Genomic DNA, 22,120 nt, shown 5'->3' on the forward strand with positions numbered 1-22,120 from the left:
GGAGCAAGTTTATCGATTTCCTTATGCTCATTAACATAATAATTAACAGTGCCTTGAACTTTCTCAAACATTTTTCCATCTCTTCCCCCCATTTTCTTACCATCACCTCCTCTAATTTACAAATGAGAAAATTAAGCCTTAGGAGGGAGAAGGCCCCATGAACTCGGAACTATTCAACATCCTAGAAGCTTCACGAGGACAGGCACCTTTGTGTATCTCATTCAAGCACCCAGAACAGTGTAAATAAGTGTTGTGCAATATTTATTGCATGCTAACCATGGGCCAGACACCCTGCAGACAACCCAAGTATTACCCCAAATTTGTAAAAGTTAAGGCAAAAAGAGATGAAACCTCTTCTCCATGGCAGCTCAGCAAGAAAGTGATTTGAACTGAAGTGTGTTGGACATCAGGGCCTCTACTCTCCACTAGGTCGTTAGATCGCTTCCCCTTAAGCTGTATTTCCCAGTCTATCCTCATCGGCCATGAGAAAGAGCTTTGGAAAATAGAGCATTTGCTCTGTAAAGGAACGTACATCTTCGTGAAGGGAACTGTTACTAAGGGCCAGTTCCACTGGCCCTCCCCTTTGAATCTTTCCTCAATTTATGGCTCTTTAATGCAGCCCCTGCTTCACTAGGTTCTCAAGGTCTGTGAGCCTTCCCGATTGCACTGGGAAGACCGCGGTGAAATTCCCAACTTCCAGCATGATCCTTGACACACGGTAGGCCCTTATTAAGATATTTTACTGAAGGGGAAAGGTGGAAAGGGGGCCAGAAAGGAGACTGACGAGATCTCTTTCCTCCTGAGAGATGGCAGTTGGGGAGACCCCGCCTCCTCATTAGGATCCTCAGGCCCTGGTCAGCAGGAGTCGGATGGGGCGGGGGCGTGGCCAGGCGGGGGCGTGGCCGGCTGAAAAGGCGGGCAGCTGACTCAGCGCTGATTGGTCGGCACTTTGGCGCGCTCCAGCAAAGGCTTTGTCGGGAGGCGCGAGGCCAAGCTCGTGCTGAGCTAGAAGCCAGGGCTCTTCCCCAGGCGCGCTTGCGCACGGCCACTTGCACCCTGCCGTTTCCCCTCTCCAGTCTCGCGCCCAGCACACCTTGGCGGGAACTGGTGGGGGCGTGGCCTGGCCTCAGGAGCTCACTTTTGCTGCCTTCCACAGGCCTCCCGCAGGAGCCTCGTTCCAAGGGGATTCGCGCCCACCCCACGGCCGGGTGGGGAACGCAGTGGCCGGGGCCCGCCTGGGGCTCGCGCGCGCGGCCAGCCTCCCGGGACAGGCGCGAGACACTGTCTGATCAGGCTCCTGAGTGTGGGACTGGCGTGAAACCAGAAGGGGGGGCCTCACGCCATTTTGCACGTCCTGAGGCGGGTGCTGGAGGCCGACGGGGAACGGGGCAGGGGACAGCCTGCCTGAGGGGAGCCTGGGGTCCGCTCAGGAGCAGCTCTTTGTGGTTGTGGCCTCCATCCGGGAGTTTCAGGGGGACAGGAAGGCGGGCGTGCCCAGGTGCTCAGAGTGAGGCAGGCCAGGGGCAGCAGAGCTGGAGTTTGGGTTTGAGGCTGGGCCTAGGTTTTGGGATCCAGGCTCAAGTTTGAGACAGGGAAGGCTCTGTTTGAATAGCGCTGGGGCTTTGGGGTCACAAGCTAGGGTCTGGGCTCTCCGGCTTCGTATCTGGCTGTAACTAGTATTGGAATCTGAAGATGCTGGATTTGTGACTGGAAGTTTTCCTGTTGGAATCTGGAGATCCTAATTTTAGGATGTGGAAGTCTTAGTTTTGAATTCTGGAGTATCATTTGGGAGCCTGGGGTCTGATTTGGGAGGTTTGAAGCCTCAGTATAGATTCAGGGTCTAGAATCTCAGTATAGAGTATGAGGTATGAGATTTAGGGTCTGGAGTCACAGTTTGGGATTTTGAGGATTAAATTTTAGGGCCTGTAGTCTCCACGTTGAGTATGGGGCTTCAATTTTGGGACTCACATGTGAGATCTCAGCTTTAGGGTTGGGGTCACAATTTGAAGGTCCGAAGTGACAGCTCGGGGGTCTAGAGGTCTTTATTTTTGGATCCGAGGTCAATTTGGGAGACTGTTGTTTGCTATGGGGGGGGGGGCTTGGGTTTCTTACTTTAGGGTTTGGGTTCTCTATTAAGGTTTGTGGTCTGTGATCTTAATGGGATCGGGATTGGGTTGTCTTTGGAGATTAGAAATGGACAGTTTGGGGGTCGAGTATCTCAGTATTAGAGTTTAGGGTTTTAGGGTTTGAGAGGGCACCTTTTGGGGTTTTAGATCCTCACTTTGGGAGTTTAAAATCCTAGTTTTGGTGTCCTAACATTGCAGTTTAGAGATCTCAGACCACGGTTTTCAGGCCTGGTGGTCTGACATCTCACTATTAAGACCAAAGCTCTGAAGTTAAAAGTTTGGGAATTTGCTGCTTTTAGTTTTAGGTGCAGATCACGACTTGGCCCAAATTTACAACTTGGGATTCATGGACTTCAGTTTAGAGTTTGGGGGTTTGAATTTGGTCCCTGGGCCCGTATTTGTGGGGGGTCGGGGACTCTTGGGATCTCTGAGTGCTCAAAGGAACAACATGGAGAAAATGAAGGTTGCCCACCATGTGGCCCATTCCTCCTGGAATCCCAGAGGTCACTTAATAATTCTTTCTTTTTCCCTCTTTGCAGATGTGGGGTTCCAGCAGACACCTGTGTTCCCTTGGATGGCCCAGAGCCAGTTCCCTGGGTTCCAGTGACAGGTAAGGGCTCTCCCCTGTCTATCTCTGTTCCAGCTTTGGCCACTACGGTTGAATAATAACAATAATGTTTACTGAGCATTTCCTGTTTGTCAGACTCTTTGCTAAGCCCTTTTGTTTGTATGATATCCTTTAATCCTTACACCTCCACAAGGAAGTAGGTGCGACTATTATTGCTATTTTCAAGATGAGAGAACTCTGAGGTGGTTGCCAAAGATCATCTCAGAGGCCCCTGCTGGCTTTGACATTAGGAGTTTTGTAAATGCCCTGCCTTCCTCTTTTATGCATGTATACATTCATCCATCAAGCACCTACCAAGTGTCAGGAATGTCCTAAGAGGGGATGTTCACAGGAGATTGAGGGTCGTATCAGATTCCCCTCCCCCAGCCTGGATAAAGAAAAGGGAGCCAGAGTTCATCTTATCTTCACTGTCTCCCCGAATGACTTACTGTCCATCCATCTCTTCATTCATTTATTAACTCCAAAATTAAGCATCTGCTTTGTTCAGGTTCTCTACTTAGGTACTGTGCTCAGAAGGAGCACCATGAAGAAAATGAAGAATGCCCGTCCCACTGCCCATTCCTCCTGGAATCCCAGAGGTCACCAACAATGTTGGGGGGCGGTCTTTCCCCCCTTTATAGATGTGGGGTGGGGGGGTCATTGTATTAATAAAGACTCTTAGTTGCCATGAACAGAAACCTAGCTAAAACCAGCTTAGGCATAAAAGGAGATTCATTGGGTCCTTTAAGTCAAAAATTCAGGGGCATCAGGGTGGGCTGGTTCCATGTGAGGATTAAATGATGTTGCCAGGACCCTGCCTCTCTCAGCTCTGCTATTGCCCTGTGTTGGCTTCCTTCTCAAGCAGACTCTCCCTTTGTGAGGGCAAGATGGCTCCCAGCAGCTCCAGGGCCACATCCTGCCAGCCTGACAACCCCAGCTGAGAGCCTCCTTCTGGGAGCCATTGATTCTGATTGGCCAAACCTGGGTTATGACCCCAATCCTGAACCAATCACTGTGACTCTTCTTAGCTGGACCTTAGTTCTGTGCTCCTAGTGGAAGGGGTGGTTGGGGCAGACCTCTCTGAACCACACAGACCCAGAGTCGGGGAGAGGGGCAGTCCCAAAGGAAAGTATTACCAGGCAAGGGGGGTTAAATGTCAGTCAACCAAAGGCAACAGCTTTATCAACGGTAGTTAGCCAATACAATACTTCCACCCCATTCTTCAACATCCCTTATCCCTAAAAAATTCTGACAAATGACTGTCCACCTTCTGTCTATAACATTTTGTGAGCACTCTCAATGTGCCAGGTGTTATGCTCAAGATCTTTCCAGACAAGATCAGACTCTCTAGCCACTTCCATTTTATCATTGAGTTAAAAACAGCGTCAGAAAGAGGAAAACGTGTCCAAAGTCACACAGCAAATGGCAGAGCTGGGATTCCGATCTAGGTCTGTCCTATTCAAAAGCTGGAACTTGGGGCGCCTGGGTGGCTTAGTCGTTAAGCGTCTGCCTTCAGTTCAGGTCATGATCCCAGAGTCCTGGGATCGAGCCCCGCATTGGGCTCCCTGCTCCGCAGGAAGCCTGCTTCTCCCTCTCCCACTCCGCCTGCTTGTGTTCCCTCTCTCGCTGTGTCTCTCTCTCTGTCAAATAAATAAATAAAATCTTAAAAAAAAAACAAACAAAAGCTGGAACTTATAACCAACTATGAGGCTGCCTGTTGAGATTGCCCCCTGCTTTGTCCTACTTTGGGGTAGCTCTTATTCTCTGCACGTGTTAAAGCAAATTAGGGTCTGGGCCTTGGTTTTCCTATATCTAATATGAGAAATTTGGACCAGCGCTTCTAGCTCCTGTAAAATAAAAGAACTAGGGAGGGTTTAGGCTGATTGGCTCAGGGAAGAGGAAACCCAGGAATTAGGTCATTTGTCATTTCAAAGGCTGAGACCATCAGAAGACCAGAGCATTCATAAAGTCAACAATTTTTTGTTGAACACTTACTAAGTGCTGGTCATTATTCTAGGAGCTAGGAATATAACTAGGGCCACATATGACTTGCTTGGGCCCTAGGCAATTTTGTCTTCTCGGGCCGTTCCTCCATTTTTTTAAAAGCTTGCTTGCTTTCTTTTTCTTTCTTTCTTTCTTTCTTTTGAGGTTTTATTTATTTATTTGAGAGACAGAGCACAAGTGGGGAGGAGGGGCAGAGGAAGACGGAGAAGCAGGCTCCCAGCAGAGCAGGGAGCCTGAGCAGGGCTCAATCCCAGGACCCAGAGATCATCACCTGAGCTGAAGTCAGACACTTAACCGACTGAGTCACCAAGGCGCCCAGGCCCCTTCCTCCATTAAAAATGTATTTAAAATTATAGTTTACAACAACATTGGCATAGAATTTAAAAGAAATTAAAACATTTTTAGGGCACCTGGCTGGCTCAGGTGGTGGAGCACGCGACTCTTGATCTCTGGATTGTGAGTTCGAGCCCCATGTTGGGTGTAGAGATGACTTAAAAATAAAATCTTAAAAAAGAAAAAGAAGGGTGCCTGAGTGGCTCAGATGGTTGGGCGTCTGCCTTCGGCTCAGGTCATGATCCCAGGGTCCTGGGATCGAGTCCCGCATCGGGCTCCCTGCTCCTTGGGAGCCTGCTTCTCCCTCTGCTTCTCTCCCTCTCTCTCTCCCTCTGTCTCTCATGAATAAATAATTAAAATATTAAAAAAAAAAAAGAAAAAGAAATTAAGACATTTTCATGAGCCCTTAAAAGTGGCACCAGATTTAGACTGCGCTTACTGGGCCTAATGGTTAAGTCAGTCCGGGATATAACCATTAATAAAATAGACAAAAATCCCTGCCCTGTGGTGTTGATAATAAAGAAAGAAGATTTAAGATTCTGATAAATGATAGGGGATGTGACCAAGAATGTGCTTAGCTAGATTGGTTGGTCAGGAAAGGTCTCTCTGAGGAAGTTACATTTAAGCTCCGTGCTGAATGGCAAAGTAAAACCAGCCATACAACAATCAGGGCAAAAGAACATTCCAGGTGGAGGGAATAGGAAAGGCCCTAAGGCAGAAAGAAACTTGGCAGTTTAGAGAAACGGAAAAAGGACCTGTGTGGCTGGAGCTGGCCTGTTCCCTGAAGACCCTGAGGGCAGAGCTGGGATTAGTGGGTGAAAATTACAGAAAAGAACTTGTCTGAAACCAGAACCATCCAGCAAGGAAAGGGGCAGCCTTGGGAGGAAGTGCCCGGCTTGCAGAGGCCCCCTGGGAGCACACCCCAAGTCACACCTATTCAGGACCACTGCCCAGGAGATGTCAAGATTTTGTGATGCCTCATCGTTACCCTTTTCCTCCCGCCAAATTTTTTCCCAGGAACTTCTGTGTTTGCACACAGAAGGCTCTCAGTGCTTTGCAAAACCCAGAGTAAACACCCAGGGACTATAGTTGATATGAAATTCTTTTTCTCAGCCTTGGTCAGGTCACACCTTGAACTTAAATAGGCCTGGACACTTTTTTTCTTCCTTGCTTTCTATGTTGTTTCTCGCTGGGGCTTCCAGGAGGTCCTTCTAGAACAGAAGGAAAGTGGTAGGCAAAAAGTAAGTATCAGGGCTAGACAGGACTTTAGAGGTCAGCCTACCCAGTTTTCCACCAAAGATAGAACCCCAGCGCCCTTGCCCCTCAAAATTATGGTTTCTAGCAGGAGGTAACTAGAGACCAGAGATTTTTTTTTTCTTTCATTCCTTCATTCAGCTGACAAATATGTATGTCTTCTGTATTCATAGCGGTTTTGAGAGGGTGCACTAATGGTATCCTTCCCTGCGTAAAGCCCTTTTATGGCTTCCTGTTGGTCTTCAGATAAAGGCAAAACTCTTCTGTACTACGAGCCTTTGAGACCCTGCCTCATCTGGACCCTATCTTCTTCTCCAGCCTTGTCTCACCCCACAAGACTCCTTGCCTTCTGTGCACGAGATAGGGCAGCTTTGGTTCCTTTGAGTTCTCCCTGCTTCCTTGTGCCACAGGGCCTTTGTGCATGTGCCCTCTATCTGAAATGTGCTCCTTCCCTCTTCACCTATACATCTCCACTCATCCCTCAGAACCAGTTCTGGCCAGGTTTACTTCCTCAGGGAAAACGTTGTAGATTAGATCAAAGCCACCTGTTTCAAGCAGCCTCCTTCTTTGTCCCCATCAGGGCCAACTCCCTGGGTGTGCAAACTCATGCAGTTACAGAGCCCTGTGTTTAGAAGAGCCTGACGTTTGGTTTAATGCCCTGCTCTCACCACCTTGAAAACCTTAAGTTTTAAAAAGGGGGTCCCACGTTTTCATTTGTAAGGCTCCCCTCCCCAGCAAGTTATATGGTTCTGGTTAGCTGGTAGCTGGTAGCTGGTTCTGGTCCTAATTGGAATTTTATGCTTGTTTGTGCATGACAATCTGATTAATGACTTTATCCCTGATGGTCCTGTGGGCTCTAGAAGGGGCTGTATTTTGGGTTTTATACTTTTATCCCTGTCACCTAACACCATTCCTGGCCCGTCATAGGTGCTCAATAAGTAATTGCTGAATGAGTGAGGGAGAACGATTCTTTTAGGACTTCAGGGTTTGGTTAGGGAGGTAAGTGCGTCTCCCACCCTGCTCCCCCATCTCCTCGAGAGCAGTGACAGTGTCTTCCCTCTCCTTCTGTGGTGTCCAGCACAGGCTCAGTGTGTGGGTTTGAGTAGGAACTAAACACCCGTCTGTAATCAAGGGAGTGTTTGAGGGCGTGGCCAGGCTGCAGGTGACAAAGTGTTGTGGACATTCAGAGCAGGGGAGGAAGGCAAGGGAGGTCGCCAGAGGCTCCCTGGGGCAGGTGGCCATTGTACTGAGCCCTGAGGGGAGGCAAGACAAGGATTGGGTGGAGACGGGGGGGGGGGGGGGGGGGGGGGGGGTCCGGGCATTCCCAAAGGAGTTGTGTGCGAGTCTGGCAATAGGACGTAATTTGGGAGAGAGACTCCAATGTCTTTGTGTCCCCATCAGTCGAGAGAGAGGTGGAAGTGTGTGTGTGCAGAGTTATATTATGAATTATGAATGCAGGGATTAGATCCTGGAAGTTCTGCATCCGCTCAGGAGTCAGCTTCTGTCATGCCCTCATTTATTTATTTAGCAAATATGCAGTGAGTTCCCACGGTGTGCCAGACCCTGTTCTGGATGCTAGAGATACAGTGCCCGCCCCCTCCCCTCCAGCTCTCAGCTCAGAGCAGGGCTCAGAGAAATGCATGAGCACGGGGTTGAGGGCCCTTAGCAGAGGTACCTCACCTGTCCTGTAAGAGATGAGACCAGAATGGTCAGCCGGGCCAGGTCTTGAGGGCCATTATAAGCCGGGTTAAGGGTTTCGACTTGGTCCTTAATAATGGATGGCGTCGAGAGGTTTGAGGCACTTACTAGACAACTAGAGTATCAGGCTCCGTGCTGGACGATTTCACACACACTGGTGTATTTGGTCCTACTGATAATCCTCTGAGCCTCAGTGAATATCCTCATTCCCATTGCCCAGATAAGAAAACCATGGCCAGGGGCACCTGGGTGGCTCAGTCGTTAAGTGTCTCCCTTCGGCTCAGGTCGCGATCCCAGGGTCCTGGGATCGAGCCCCACATCGGGCTCCCTGCTCCGCGGGAGGCCTGCTTCTCCCTCTCCCTCTCCCCCTACTCGTGTTCCCTCTCTCGCTGTGTTTCTCTCTGTCAAATAAATAAATAAAATCTTTAAAAAAAAAAAAAAAGAAAACCACAGCCAGATCTGTGTTGCAGAAAGCTTACCCTGATGCCAGTAGACGGGACGAACTGGAGGAGGCCAGGGGGAGGCTGGGAGGGCAGGGGGACGGCCACACGTGTACTAGGGCAGGGCCTGAGGCTGGAGAGAAAGGATTGGAAGGGGAATGGGCGAGATTTGATGAGACCTACGATGCCTAGGATTCTATGCCTAGGGGGGCCTGGGGTGGAAAGCCTCTCTGAGATGGGGAACACGGAAACAGGTGGTTTGGGGGGGTCAGGTGCCAACGTCCTAACCAATACCAGCTCTTGGCCCCAAACAGGAGGCAGAGGAAGGACCACACCAGCAAACTTCATGAGTTGGCACTGCTGTTGCCTGTGGCCCTGAAGACAGGCACCAAGAAGCTCACCAAGGTATGGGGACGGAGGGGGAGAAGGTGGATGTGGGGGCAGGTCTGAAAATCTCCGTAACCGGGTTACCGTCCTTTGTCCTGGGGCCCCGACACAGACCCTTTCGGCGACAGCACCAAGATGGGCATGGTCCTGCCCTGAGTGGGCCTTTCTGTGATCCCATCACTAGAAGCCTGGGGGATCCTTTCTAGCAAAGGGGCAGGGGCAGCTGGGAGGGGAAGATTGGCAAGGAGCCAGGTAAAAGTCATCACTCTGGGGAGTCAAACAGCCACGGGTTCGAGCTTGTCAGCCCTGAAACGGCAGGACTCTGGGCAGGGCCCTCAGCCTCTCAGCCTCGTAAGCATTCTGTTTCCCAGCCATAAAACGAGGGAAAATAACGTCTACTACCCAGAGATATTGTGAGGCCCAAACGACCCACTAGCCGTGACGGTCCTCGAAGAAATGTCACTTCCCTCTCTGAGTCCCTTGTCCTGGGTCCTGGGGGCGGCATCTCCATCTCCCGAGGTAGCAAGAGTTAAAGCTGCTCTGCGCGTCCCCCAAGTGGCTACTCGATAAATACATATGGTCCTGAGCTGCCGCCTCGCTCCGCCAGTGGGGACAACTTACTAAGGGACTCAGAGATCTTGAAGGCATGGTATGACGTTTTCTTGCTATAGTTCCTCTCATTCCATCACGTATCCACTCATTCATCAGCCAGTTATGGAAAGACTGTTGGATGGCAGAAGCTGTTCTGGTTGCAACGAGGGGAGGCAAAGGAACTTGAGACTCGCTCCTCATCCGCTGGGAACTCAGAATGTGGTCAATACGATAGAGATTCCAACCCAGGAATCACCGGTCCCCAGCTAGAACGTGCTTCTTGCCTTCTGAGAGGCTCAGAAGTGTGGGCGTTTGGGGCAAGATCCAGATCTTTGGGTGCCAGATCCTAACCCTCACCTCCTGGATGCCTACCACCTTCCATCAGTCACCGGTTTTTGTTGACTCTCCCTCCTAAGCCTCTCGCAGCCATTGGCACTGTAGCCTAGCTTCCTGTGGCCACTCTAGCAAAGCGTCACAACTCTGTTTCTTCAAACAATGCAAATTTATTCTCGCACAGTGTGGAGGGCAGAGGTCCAAAATCGGCCTCACGGGTCTAAAGTCAGGGTGTCAGCAGAGTCAGTTCTTCTCCGAGGCTCCCGGGGAGAATCTGTTTCCTTTCCCTTTGCCAACTTCTAGAAGCTGCCTGTGTTCTTTGGCTCACGGCCCCTTCAAAGCCAGCAGCGTAGCATCTCCCAGTATATCTCTTTCTCTTCATCTGCTCCCATCCGCACCTCACCTTCTCTGCCTTCGACCTTCCTGCCTCCCTCCCGCTTGTAAGGACCCCTGGGACCACAGTGGGCCCACTCAGTTAATCCAGAACAATCTCCCCATCTCAGGATCCTCTACTCAGTCACATCTGCCGAGTCTCCTTTGTCATATTCGGCAGCGTATTCACAGGCTCCGGGGACTAGGGCATGGCCGTCCTTGGGGAGAGGCATTAAGCAGACCACGATGGTGCTCAGAAATACCTGAGGAATTTTGCCCTCTGTCCTCAAGCATCTGTGTATGCAGTGTGCATACACTGCACACTCAAGTGATCAACTCTTGAGAGGTGGGGGGGCAGAGACGACTGGGGGACAGTCCTGGCCCCGAAGGAATGACAGTCGAGTCAGGCGACAGGCAACATTTCATCACTGACCGCATGACCACATCCTGTGGAATTCTCCCCAGGCCTCAGCCTGCTTTCGTGACCATTGATCCTCTGATGTCTTAAGGATCCCTCTTCCTCTCCACCTTCATCCTTCCTTGGGTTCAGTCCTGAGTCTCCTGCTCCGCGGACAACTTGCGTCCCTGCCAGTCCCCAGCCTCCCCCTCGACCTGTCTGCCTGAAGGGTGTCACCATGACTTGTGACAGGGCTGTGTGACGCTCTCAGTCTGACGCTCAATGAATGAACTGAGCTGTAACGTGTTGCCTTTCCTGTATTTGAGATTTGGGGTGCGGCTTAGGTCCGCAGCATCCTTCCTCACCATCCTGACTCATGATGTGCCCCCAGCCCCGTATGGTCCTGTGGCTTCTCTCTCGGACCATCAAAGCCCTGGGCATATTCCTGGGACAGTTTCTTTACCTCTGACCCCTTTAGATGAGGGCTTTTGTGAGGGCTAAGGACCATAATGGAAACAACTCTATCCCCAGCACCCACAGGGCCAGCAGACAACAACCACAGCTACTCCCAATTTACTGAGGGTTCTAGGTGTCAGACCCTGAGTGACAAGCATTTTGGATACATTTTCTCATTTAATCCTCCCCCAAGGCTTGAGAGGTGCATCTGGGTGTGCTCATTCTCCACTGTGAGGAGAGGGGTCATGTTGCCCAGAAGGACATGGCTAGTTGATGGCAGAGAGAAAGAGTCAGATGTGTCTCATTCCAAAGGCCCACATCCTCAACCGCTTGGTCACTCAGTGCTCAATAGGTGTTTGTTGAATGAATGAATGGGTGAATGAGTGAGTGAATGAATGAATCCCCTCAGCCAAGACAGTTACAGGACCTGTCGATCTTGCCTTCAGAAGGTCTCTGGGATTGGAACCTCTGGCGTAGCCCCCAGGCTAATCTTCCTGAACCTTTGGTCTTGGAATCTGAAATGATGCCCAGTGGCCTTCTGCATAAAACCTTTATACTGCTACTAATCCCATTTCATATAACTTGACAGTTTACACAGTTTACAGACACAGCGTAGTGAGTGCCAATCATGTGCCAAGCCGGGGGTTGGAGATAAAATATCTGCTCTTGAGAACCCCATGGTCCGGTTTTCAAAGTTAGAAAAGGTCCTCATTTAATCCTTTCAGAACGTGATGAAAGCATTCTCATTCAATCATCGACGAAGTATTTATTAGGCAACTGGTATATCAGGCTCTGCGTTGGGCGATTTCACACACACTAATTTATTCAGTCCTAATGATAATCCTCTGAGCCTTACTGAATATCCTCATTCCCATTGCACAGATAAGAAAACTGAGGCTCAAAGAGGTAAAACGGTCTGTTCCCGATACACAGCCAGGAAGTGGCAGATTGGATCCTGGTCCTTCCAAAGTAACAGTCTCCTGCCTGTGTCACATGTAGTCTGTAGTTAGATTATAGCTTCCTTCCGTGGATCAGGTCACATCATTTCAGTGACCGTCGCTTTCTAGCTTATGGAACGGTTTCACACAAGTCCCTTTGTGAGACCGTGTTTCCTGATCTAGGGTTTGGAAGATTACTGCTAACAGTTTTACTGGTATTCTAGGGACCCAGTTCAATCCAAGAAATACTTACTGGTGTTCTTCCCTCACCTCTTCACCAGGCTAACTCCTGTCGTTCTTCAGGTCTCCACTTAAATGCTGGAGGCCTGGGGCGCCTGGGTGGCGTAGTCGGTTAAGCGTCCAACTCTTGGTCTTGGCTCAAGTTGTGATCTCAGGGTCCTGGGATCGAGCCAAATGTTGGGCTCCATGCTCAGCGGAGGGTCTGCTTGGATTCTCTTTCTCTCTCCCTCTGCCCCTTCCCCATCTCTAAAATAAATAAATAAATCTTTAAAAATAATAAATGCTGGAGGTCTTTCCAGACACTCAAGTCCAATTTCAGAATCTCTTGTTACACTCTTATCCATGATGCTTATCACACCGTTGATAATTCTGTATGACTTACGAGTTTATTAAGGGCCGCTGTCCTTACTAGATTATAAATTCCATGAAGGTAAACAAAAGCATGTCTGGTTCACCCCTATGTACCTGGCCCTCAGTGGGTAGTAGTCTTTTTTAGCTTTGTGTCTTTGACACCAACTTAGTACTTGGTGGCTGGCTGGGTGACGCCTGCTGGGCAGAAGGCATCATGCTCTGTGCTACGGAGATCATCCTTCAGCGATCAGTGGCTAAGCTACCTCTTGATTCTGTGAGCGAAGGATGCAGAAATCACTTAGCTACAGCCTCTACCCTCAACTAGTTCAAGGTCAATGAGAGAGAATAACGCATGAACAGGTAATTAGGCCAGGGCATTGCAAGAGTGCTGAGGAGGGACATCCAACCCAGCCTGAGCGAGAGGGTTCAGGGAGGCAGGAAAGCTTCTGGAAGGGGAGACCACTGTGCTAAGGCTCAGAGGAGGAGAAGCCAATGCGGGAGCCTGTGGGGAGAAGAGGAGGGCTTTGCAGGTAGAGAATACAGCCTGTGCAAAGGGCCAGGGGTGAGAAGCCAAACAGTGTGCATTGCAAAACTGGGCCAGGAGGCAGGCAGACCTGTGTTCGGCTGTGCCATTTCCTCTCTAACCTTAGCAAGTCATGCTAGCACTCCGAGCCTCGGTTTCCTTAGCTGCAACAGACCTCTCCCTGAGCTGCAGCAAGGTCTAAACAGAATAGGAATATTTCTGCCACCAGAGGAATTGTCAGGTTGGGGAACGGGCTCCTGCAGCCTGTCTCTGGTCCCCTGCAGCCTCACATTGTCTTGGGCCCCCATTCCTGTGCTCAACCCTGTCTTTCTTTTGGGGGCAGAAGGAGATTCTGCTGCATGTCCTGCATTACATTCAGTACCTCCAGAAAAGCATCAATGTGGCCAAGGCCTTGCTCAAGTTCCACACCACCAATGGGGAAGGCGAACTCGGGGGTAAGTAAGTTCAGTCACCATTTCCCAGGGCCTGCTCTCCATCAAGTCCGGTCCTGGCCGTCAGGGACACCAAGTGACTTCGATGAGCCCCCAGTCCCCGGGGATCTCAGAGCCTGGCAGAGTTGACAGAGTCAGAGAGATGGGTCTGATGCTGTGAACTCAGAGCAGGGTGTCTGGGGCCTCGCAACCAGGCCTGCATGGACAGTAGCCTGGGGGAGCCCTGGCAGGCAGGCAGAAGCCGTGAGCAGGAGCACGCAACCACAGGAAGACGTGTTTGGAATGTCTGGGACGGGCCAGCAGCTGGTGTGCTTGGAGGGACCGTGTAGCATCAGGACGACGTGCGTAGGCTCACGAACCAGACCCTGACGCAGACACGTGTCTTATGACCTTAACCTCCCTGTGCCTCAGTTTGCTCATCTGCAAAATGAAACTGATACTAGTACACCTGACCCTTGAAGAACACAGGTTTGAGCTGCATGGGCCCAGTTATATGCAGATTTTCTTAGATATATCCTGTACCGTCCTGTAAATGTCTTTTCTCTTCCTTATGCTTTTAACACTTTTGTCTAGCTTTCTTTACTGTAAGAATACAGTATACAACACAGGATATACAAAATATAGGCTAATCACCTGTTTGTGTTATTGGTAAGGACTCTGTAGCCTAGTAGTAGTTACGTTTTTGGAGGGCCAGTATGAGACGTGGATTTTCCACAGCGCGGGGCTCGGGCTAAGGAGAGAGATGAAGATGAGAATTACGGCAGAGGACTTTAAAAAGCCGGGGAAAGCCATGATCAGATTTTTTTTTTAAGCAAGAGGTGCCTGACATCTAGTGAGCAGGATTGGTTGGTTATTAAGGGAGAAACTCGAGTCAGGGAGGTCAGCGAAGAGGCCTTTAGAAGGGATCTGGACAGGAGACAGGCCGATCTCGCACTGAGGGTGAGGCTGGGGACAGAAGTCGTACCTTTGGGTGATGTTGAGGAGGAAGAATTGAGAGGCCTGACAGAGAGGCAGGGAAGCCTTTGGGAAGCGTTGAGTCTGTCTTCCTTCTTGGAGGACCCCGAATGGCTTTGGGAGGATCCGAGTTTACACCCTGGAACCTCTGTCGCCTGGCCGTGCAACCTCAGACCAGTCCAGGCTCCTTCTGGGAGCTCAGTTTCCATATCTATAAAGTCAGCTTGGGGACCGTGGCCACCCCCTAGTCCTCTGCCCAGGATTGGGAAGCACGTCCTGCCTCCTTGGAGGCAGGACGGCATGAGCTCGGGGGGCATCTGACCTGACTCTTTCTCCACCCTTTGCAGGGCTGGGAAGGAACTGGGCCTCGGGCCCCGCACGGCGGAGACACTCCACCCCTTCGAGCTCCCCACACTCTCACAAGTCCCGTCTTCAGGGAGCCTGCCGGAAACCCCGGAAGAAGAAACCCACTGGATTGTCAGGTACAAGGGAGACCAGATAGGAAGCCAGGTCACATGGGAGCAAAGCTCCTTCTCCAGAGCCTTTCTCACTCCGGGGAGGCCTGATCAGCTACCCAGAGCCCCTGACACCGCTTTACAGCGAGATCTATCTGGTTCAACGCCCTGGCCCCTGGGCTCACTACCTCCGATGCCTGGCGTGGTTGCTTTTCTTCTCTGAGCCTCAGCATCCTGGGGGTGGACCACTTAAGGACCAGGAGCCTGGGTACATACCCTTGGAGCAATGCTGAGTGGAGAGGCTCATGGTCAGCACTCGGTGAAGGGAAGCTGCTGTTACCATTTATTGTCCTTACAGCCAGTCACCCATCCCGGGCCAGGGCATCAGGGAGCACCGGCTTATGGAAAGACCCAAGCGTGGAAAGCAAGCATCCCCGGGCCAGCCTCAGCCTTGCTGCTAACTCTCCACGTGTCCCTTTGCCTCTGAAGGCCTCAGTTGGCCTCTCTTTAAAATGGGAGTTTTACCTAATCAATGATTTCTAATCTTGGCTGCATATCTACTGAATCATCCAGGGAACTTAAAAAATGCCTATGCCTGAGCCTCACACCCAGAAAGTCAGGTTCCAGTGGCCTGGGGTGGAACCTGGGCATCAGTATTTTTTCCAGAGCTCGCAAGGTGATTCGAACGTGGGGGTAGGGGCAGGGAGCCTCGGCTGAGGTGACCGCTCGCTGAGGATCCAGGTCCTGGGAAGGGCTGGTGAGCGACCAGGCCCAGCAAAGCTTGGAACAGGCTGGGGGGCCCAGGGCAGAGACGCCCTCCACTGGAGACCCCTCTGATGCTCGTCTCTCTGTTCCGCCAGAACGCCAGACCCGGGCCCAGAACCCTCGCCGCTGTCTGGTCCTGGACGAGCCCGGGAAGTGGGCGACCCCATCCCCAGAGCAGCAAGGAAGACACATGGGGGGGACCACCACCCCTTCAAGACGTGCCAGCCCTGGCTGTCACCCCAAAGTTGCGTCATCCCTGCCTCAAGGTGACAGGAAGGGAGGCAGGTCCCGGCTGACGTTGCTGGACATGGCCGAGAACAGCATCCACTGTGACTTCTCAGGTTGCTGTCTGCCCTCACTGTTAACTTAGTCCCTTCCACACTCCTGGGCAGGCGCCCGCAGCGTCCCAAGCCTGCGCCCAGTAGCGGGCCCTCTGCGGTGGACAAGAGGGACACTGTCTTGGGCCTCCTTCCCCATGTCTTCTTCCATTTAGGCCCCGTTGTGGATGGAAGGGTGGGGCGGCATCAGCGAGGCTCTTGTGCGGGGCTGTGGGTCACAGAACCGGGGGAAGACAGGCAATGGCTCCTGTGGCTCCCATCCCTGGGCCACCTTGAAAAGGTGTGGTGATGCGCCCAGTAGGGCGCTGGGCGAGACGGGGGCGCCTGGTGGGCTGGGGAGGTCCTGAGCCGTCCTGCCCCCCCATCCGTTCATCTGGCCCCTGCTCCCCAAGCATCTCGGGGCCAGGCCGCATGCGAGTGCTGGTGCCACAGTCCAGTGAAGGAGCACAGAGTGACCCCGACTTCCCGCAGTCGCCCAGGAGGCCATGGGGGCCCAGAGGAGGCACCCGACCCACCTGGGGAGGGAGGGCTTTTCGGCTCTTCCATTAGTTGTGTGACCTCGGGCAAGTTACCTGGTAGCTCAGGGTCTCAGTTTGCTTAACTGTAAAACGGGCATAATCATGGTACCCTCCGGCAAAGGGCCACTGACTCGTATTAAAATGCCCCAAACCATGCCAGCAGGGCGAGCGCCTCGTACGTGTTGGCTCTCATCGTCTTCCTCAACAGTGTTCCACTTCAGGATTTTAGTTCTCTTACACCTTCTGAGAGGGATGTGGGTTTCCAGAAACCGAGGGGTCATTCGGGTCACCCCGTAGGCTCATGCAGAGGCCCCGCAGCCTGAGGTCTTACGAGGATGTGGGAGGGAGAGGCCGTGGCAGACCGTGGCACCTCTCCGTCCGGCTATCTGTGACTCCTGGGATTTGTTCCAGTCCCAGGAGTAAGCATCCCCGCTTGCCTCCCACTCCCCCCAGGCTGCTGTGGCCCAGTCAGTGGCCAGGGTGATGGGCTCTACCGTGCCTTCAAGGCCCAGCAAGGGGCTGAGCGGATCCACTTTCTCAACAGGACTGAGCCCTGTCCCAGGTAAGGGAACCCCAAGGGCTCCAAGTGGGGAAGGCTGAGGTGTCTGGTCCGGCACGGCTGAGGGGTGGTGAGAAATGAGGTTGCTTGCTATCCTCACTGGTGTCTGTGGAGAGAACACCGCGGGCCTAGCTTCGTGCGGGCGGTGGACGCTCAAAGCAGAGCCTTGCTTCGGGGCTGCTGGACCAGGCTCGCTGGCCTCCCTGCCTCACGCCTCACCCCTCCAGCCCGTCCTCCCCAGGGGCCACAGTGCCTTTCTAACCCCAGACCTCGGTCACGTCAGCTCATGGCTTTCAGGCCTCCCTCAGTGCCCGTGGGGCAGAGCCCCAGTATCTCAGTCGGCTTCTGAGAGCTCATCTTGCTAGCCCCCTCCCCTGCCCCAGCCCCATGACCCTGACCCGAAACACCACCACATATTCGCCACTCCATGGGAGCCGTGGCCTTGGCCCGCTCTGGACTTTTCACCTCCCTGACCCCTCTTCCTGACAAGCCTGTCGCCCTCGTCCACCGAGAAGACCACCACCCTTCAGGCTGAGCTCAGTGTGGTCCTCCCTCTGAGTCCTGCTGGAACACGGCCCATCGCAGCCCTGCGCCCTGGGCATCAGCACGTGGGGACGGCCACCTCTCCTTGCCAGTCTGAAGGCCCTTGAGGGCAGGCACCTCAGCTGACTAAGCTTCCTGCCCCCTGCCCCCAGCAGCCAGCACAGAGTGACCCCTGTCCTTCGTCACAGCGGGCGACACCAAGACACCCCAGGGGGAAACGGCTGGGCCCAGGGCTCCGGGTCTGCCTCTCGAATTCCCACCTCTTGCAGGCAGAAGCTGGTGTTCTACGATTCCAGCGAGGAGCTGGACAAGGAGTCCCCAGATGCTGACCCTTGGCTTCCTGCCTGGACCCCAGAGGGCAGCCCCCCTGGTGACTGAAACTCCATCTCTCCTTGTAGGCTTGTGTGGGGCCTTTCGCACTCACTTCCTTCTGAGCAGCACTGGGGTGGCAGAAAAGAGGACGGGGACTTGGGGTCTGCCCAGCACAGGGCTGTGTACGGCCACTGTGGCAGACGGTGCTAGCCGATCATCCCTCTTTCTGTGAAGCCCAGACGTTGCCTCAGAATCTTCCTTAACCCAGAGCCCCAAGTGGCTACAGTCAGTCTATCAGAGGCGGCACACCAGACACTGATTCTTCTGTTTTTGGTCACCCATGACCTGATGCCAGGCATGGCGTCTCTTAATTTCCTCTACAAAGCACTCAAAATGAGCACTTGACAGAATCACCCTTCCCCCGTGTCTCACACCATCTTCTCAGCTCCAGCCACCGCACTGGGGGAGAAGGTCATCCTCAAGCCCCATGCTTCCTTTTCAGGGAGCCCGCTGGCCTTGGGGCCTCCCCAGATTAACAAGTGGAGTGTGACAGGCCACCCGAGCGAGATCCTAGGGCTCAGCCCCTCCCTCTTCAGCTCCCCAGGAAGGCTGCCACCAGATCAGATCCTGGGGGATGGCACCGAGTTCCTGACCCAAGGTGAGCTCCCGGGCCCAGACCTGACGCTTGGTCCGTTCAGCAAATATACGGCGGTAACCCACCAGGTGCGGCGCCCTGGGCTTGGCCGTGCTGGGTGCCCCGGGGTGGATCCCACCCAGGCTCTGACTCAAGAAGCCTGCGGCTTTGTGGGGAAGCAGCCCCGGACCGGCCCAGGGAGGGGAAGGCTCCAGGAGCCAGCGTCAGGGACCCACGCCCTCTGCTCAGCTTGGAGCTGCCCCAGGGGAGCTGGCCCATGAGCCGGGTTTGGTCCTAGGACAGGAGATTCCTGAAGCAGAGACCCGGAAAAGGGCACCGGGGCGGTCTGCTCCAGCCACCGCCCGCTCTCCCTCCCCGACAGACCTCTTCAAAGAAGTGTTCCTAGACCCCGAGTCTTTACCTTCTGATGACGTGCTTGAGGCGCTCCAGGACAAGGTAGGCAGCCGTCCACAGACACGGCCGACCGTCCTTCTTCCCACACGCATCGCTCTCCTGCTTCACGGACTCACCCATGCCTGCGACCGGGCAGCCGCCTCCCCCCAACTGCTCACTGTCCATCTGCTCGCTCTTCTCCCCGTCCTTCCAGAGACTCGTCTACCGTCTGTGTCCTCATCTGCCCATCCTTCGAGCACTCACTGCTGGCCACCGGGTGCCCCACTCTGTGCTGGGCATTTGGAATGAACTAGACCCCAAGGACAAGAGCTAAAAGCTGCCAGGTGCCCAGAAAAGACCCCACGTAATTTTAACAGCTGCAGGGTCTCTGGTGACCCCAGTCGACAGACAAGGAAACTGAAACCAGCAGAATGAGCTCAGGAATCCTCAGTTGGAAAGAGCCTCCCTCCCAGGCCCCAGGGCTCACCTCTGGCCACAGTCCTCTCTGGGGTCTCACCGCCCAGCTGACGGAAGGGCAGCCCCAGCTCGGGTCCCCAGATAAGTCTGCCTCCACCTCTACTCTTTCCTCCAATGAGGAGCTGAACCTGCAGCAGAAACAAACATAGCCACTCCTAGCAGAGCTCTTAGGAAGCGCCAGGCACGGGGCTAGGTGCTTCTCAGCCCTGCAGGGCATGTGGCGTGACCTCCATTCTGTAGGTGAACTTGATGCTCAGAGAAGTTACCACTTGCCCAGGGCGTCACGGCTGCCGACCCGATGGCCTTAAGAGCTACTAGACCGGGGCGGGGGGGGGGGGGGGGGGGGGCGGCGGGGAGGCAAGCCCCTGAACCCCAGCCAGCCCCCCTGACCCACCGTAGGAACCTGGGAACACTTGCTTGGACATCCAGGGGCTGTTTGGATGAGGTTGTCTTAAATTCAAGCTGGTTCTGATGGCTCCCCTGACTTTAGGAAAGCCGTGAGTGGCAACATGACGGGACACCGTGGTCTCCCCTCACGTCGCCCGTCTTTCTCCTTCACCCGCCAGGAGATGCCCTCGGAGACTCCCGAAGACCCCCCCGACTCCCACAGCCTGTGCCAGTCCTCTGTCTCTCTGGACCACTGCTACCTGTCGCTGAGCGAGAACAGCAAGGCACCGTCCAGCTCCAGCTCCAGCTCCAGCTCGGAGGACTCAGACACTGAGTCGGTGTGGAGGCAGCAGGAGGTGATGGGGGGACAGCCATCGGCGAGGTCGCTCCCCCGTCTCCTGCCGGTGCTCACCTCCCCATCTCCCACCCAGGACGTTCAGGCCGACCCCGAGGGCCTGCTGTCCTCCAGTGACGAGGATGGGGACTACACGTGGACCCCCACCCGGCAGGCCGCCACCCTGCCCGTGGCCGGGAGGAAGGCCAGGAAGGGCCAGGCGGGCTGGGGCCCGGCGAAGCCCAGGGAAAACAAGAAAGCCCCCTGCCCGACCCAGATGAAGAAAAAGTGCGTCAATGGCTTCATCATGTTCTGCAGGATGAACCGGAAGCAGTACATCCGGTGGGTGGGGGGTCCTTTTGGGCCCCTGGGTGGGGCCCGACCTGCACTGTCTCCCTCACCACCACCCAGAGCATGTTGCCCCTGCTGTCTGACACATTTGCCCCTTCTGGCAATGATCCATTGACCCTTCCTCAGTCACCACCTCCCACCCAGCATCTGACCTGGTCCCCTTGCACTGGTCAAGGCCTGCAAATTGTACGCAGTGAAACCTAACTCAGACTTAAGAAAAAAGGAACGTGGCTCACATAGCCTGAAAGACGGAAGGAGGCAGATGGCCTTCAGGTGTGGCTGGGCCCAGGGCTCAGGCGGTGCCGTCTGGGCGTTTTGTCCCTCTCTCCACTCTGCTCTTCTGGGTTGGCTTTGTTCTCAAGCACATGGGGTGCGGTTGGTAGAGGGTTCCCCCGAGGCTCAGGTCCGGCGACCCGGGGGGAGGAGAGCTCCTTGTTTCTAATGTTTCCCGCAAAAGTTCTTGGGGCTGACTTGATAGGTCAGGCGCCCCGCCCTGAAGGTGGCAGGGGGTCGGTGGGGGGAGGCCCCCCAATCCACAGCGAAAAGCTGGTGCCCTGACAGGAAGATACGGGTCCCCTCCAGGTCCCGAGACTCCGTGTCCCCCTCCCTTCTTTGACACCTGAGCTCCAGAGGGTGTGTCCTGAGGCCCTTCAGGCCAAAGTGGGTAGAAAAGATCTGAGTTCTAACAGGGGAGCCTCCCGTGGTCAGACCGCTGGCCTTCGCCCTGAACAGCCTGCCCCGTGGGCCTCTCCTCACCTCTTCCCTCCTGTCCCAGAGCCTGTCCTGGGACCGCATCCACGGCTGCCACCAAGGAGCTGGCCCAACTCTGGCGGGTGATGACCCAGGAGGAGCGAAGACCGTACTGGTGAGGAGCCCGGGCCCCGGGGGCGTGGGGGGGGGGAGGCGGAGCAGAGGGGCCTCCCCAGCCCCTGACACCTGCTCTGATTTTTAGAGCCTTGGGCTTCATGATATTGGAAACAGGTTGGAGTTTATTACTGGGGCGGAAGATTTGGGTGTTGCCAACTCTTATGAGCTCGTTGGGGGGTGACGGAGATCAGGAGGTGCTCGACCTCGGAGCTTAGACGGGCAAATAGCCCAATTCGGGCTTTGGACCCCCTTTGCCCTTCCTGCCACAGGGAGTTTCTCAGAGCAGGAAGCCGGGCCTTGCTTTCTGTTACTAGCTCTCCTCCCTCCCTCCCGTCCTCCTGTCCACCCGGCCAGAGCGGCCGCCTGCCCCCCCCCATCGGCCCCTGTACACACAGCCCTAGGCGTGCACTTCGGAGCAGGTCGCACAGGAGTGTGGGGGCTCCGGCGGCCCAGCCCCGTTGTACAGATGGGGACCTGGAGGCCTGGGCTCTGGGGGGGGGGGGTTGGAGGGACAGAGAAGGCACGACCACCGATCAGCCCCCTGCTCCCCCAGCATCAAAGCTCGCAGGTTCAGCCTCCAGCACAACCGGATCGTGAAGCAGGACAGCTCGAGCAGCGAGGACGAGCACTGGGGGACCCCCAAGCCCTTCTACCAGCTGCTGGCCGAGAAGGCCCGCCGTTCCTCAGACCTGGGCCCTCCGCTGCCCCCTCAACACAACTGACAGGGTAAC

At 54.2% G+C, this 22,120-nt stretch overlaps 1 protein-coding gene across 1 annotated transcript; it reads left to right on the forward strand.

Moving 5' to 3' along the window:
* Positions 1–2,665: 2,665 nt before the first annotated feature.
* Positions 2,666–22,111, forward strand: MEIOSIN (meiosis initiator). The gene is made up of 13 exons (XM_088026946.1): positions 2,666–2,736; positions 8,777–8,867; positions 13,394–13,505; positions 14,804–14,938; positions 15,772–15,942; positions 16,986–17,094; positions 17,904–18,004; positions 18,449–18,604; positions 18,963–19,036; positions 20,017–20,193; positions 20,269–20,513; positions 21,298–21,387; positions 21,943–22,111. The coding sequence occupies exons 1-13, from the start codon at positions 2,666–2,668 to the stop codon at positions 22,109–22,111; spliced, it is 1,701 nt and encodes a 566-aa protein (XP_087883072.1).
* The last annotated feature ends 9 nt before the right edge of the window (positions 22,112–22,120 follow it).

This window comes from Eumetopias jubatus, unplaced genomic scaffold (genome assembly GCF_037043125.1).
Source record: "Eumetopias jubatus isolate StellerSeaLion01/CBP00866 unplaced genomic scaffold, mEumJub1_p1.0 scaffold_10, whole genome shotgun sequence".
Taxonomy (NCBI): Eukaryota; Metazoa; Chordata; class Mammalia; order Carnivora; family Otariidae; genus Eumetopias; species Eumetopias jubatus.

What these genes read in the sequence shown, in the direction of transcription:
- MEIOSIN (XM_088026946.1), top strand. Translation starts at nt 2,666, where the DNA reads ATGTGGGGTTCCAGCAGACACCTGTGTTCCCTTGGATGGCCCAGAGCC. An exon ending in CCCAGAGGGCAGCCCCCCTG is followed by an intron (nt 18,005 to 18,448) that starts GTGACTGAAACT and finishes CTTCCTTTTCAG; the next exon opens with GGAGCCCGCTGGCCTTGGGG. An exon ending in TTGAGGCGCTCCAGGACAAG is followed by an intron (nt 19,037 to 20,016) that starts GTAGGCAGCCGT and finishes TTCACCCGCCAG; the next exon opens with GAGATGCCCTCGGAGACTCC.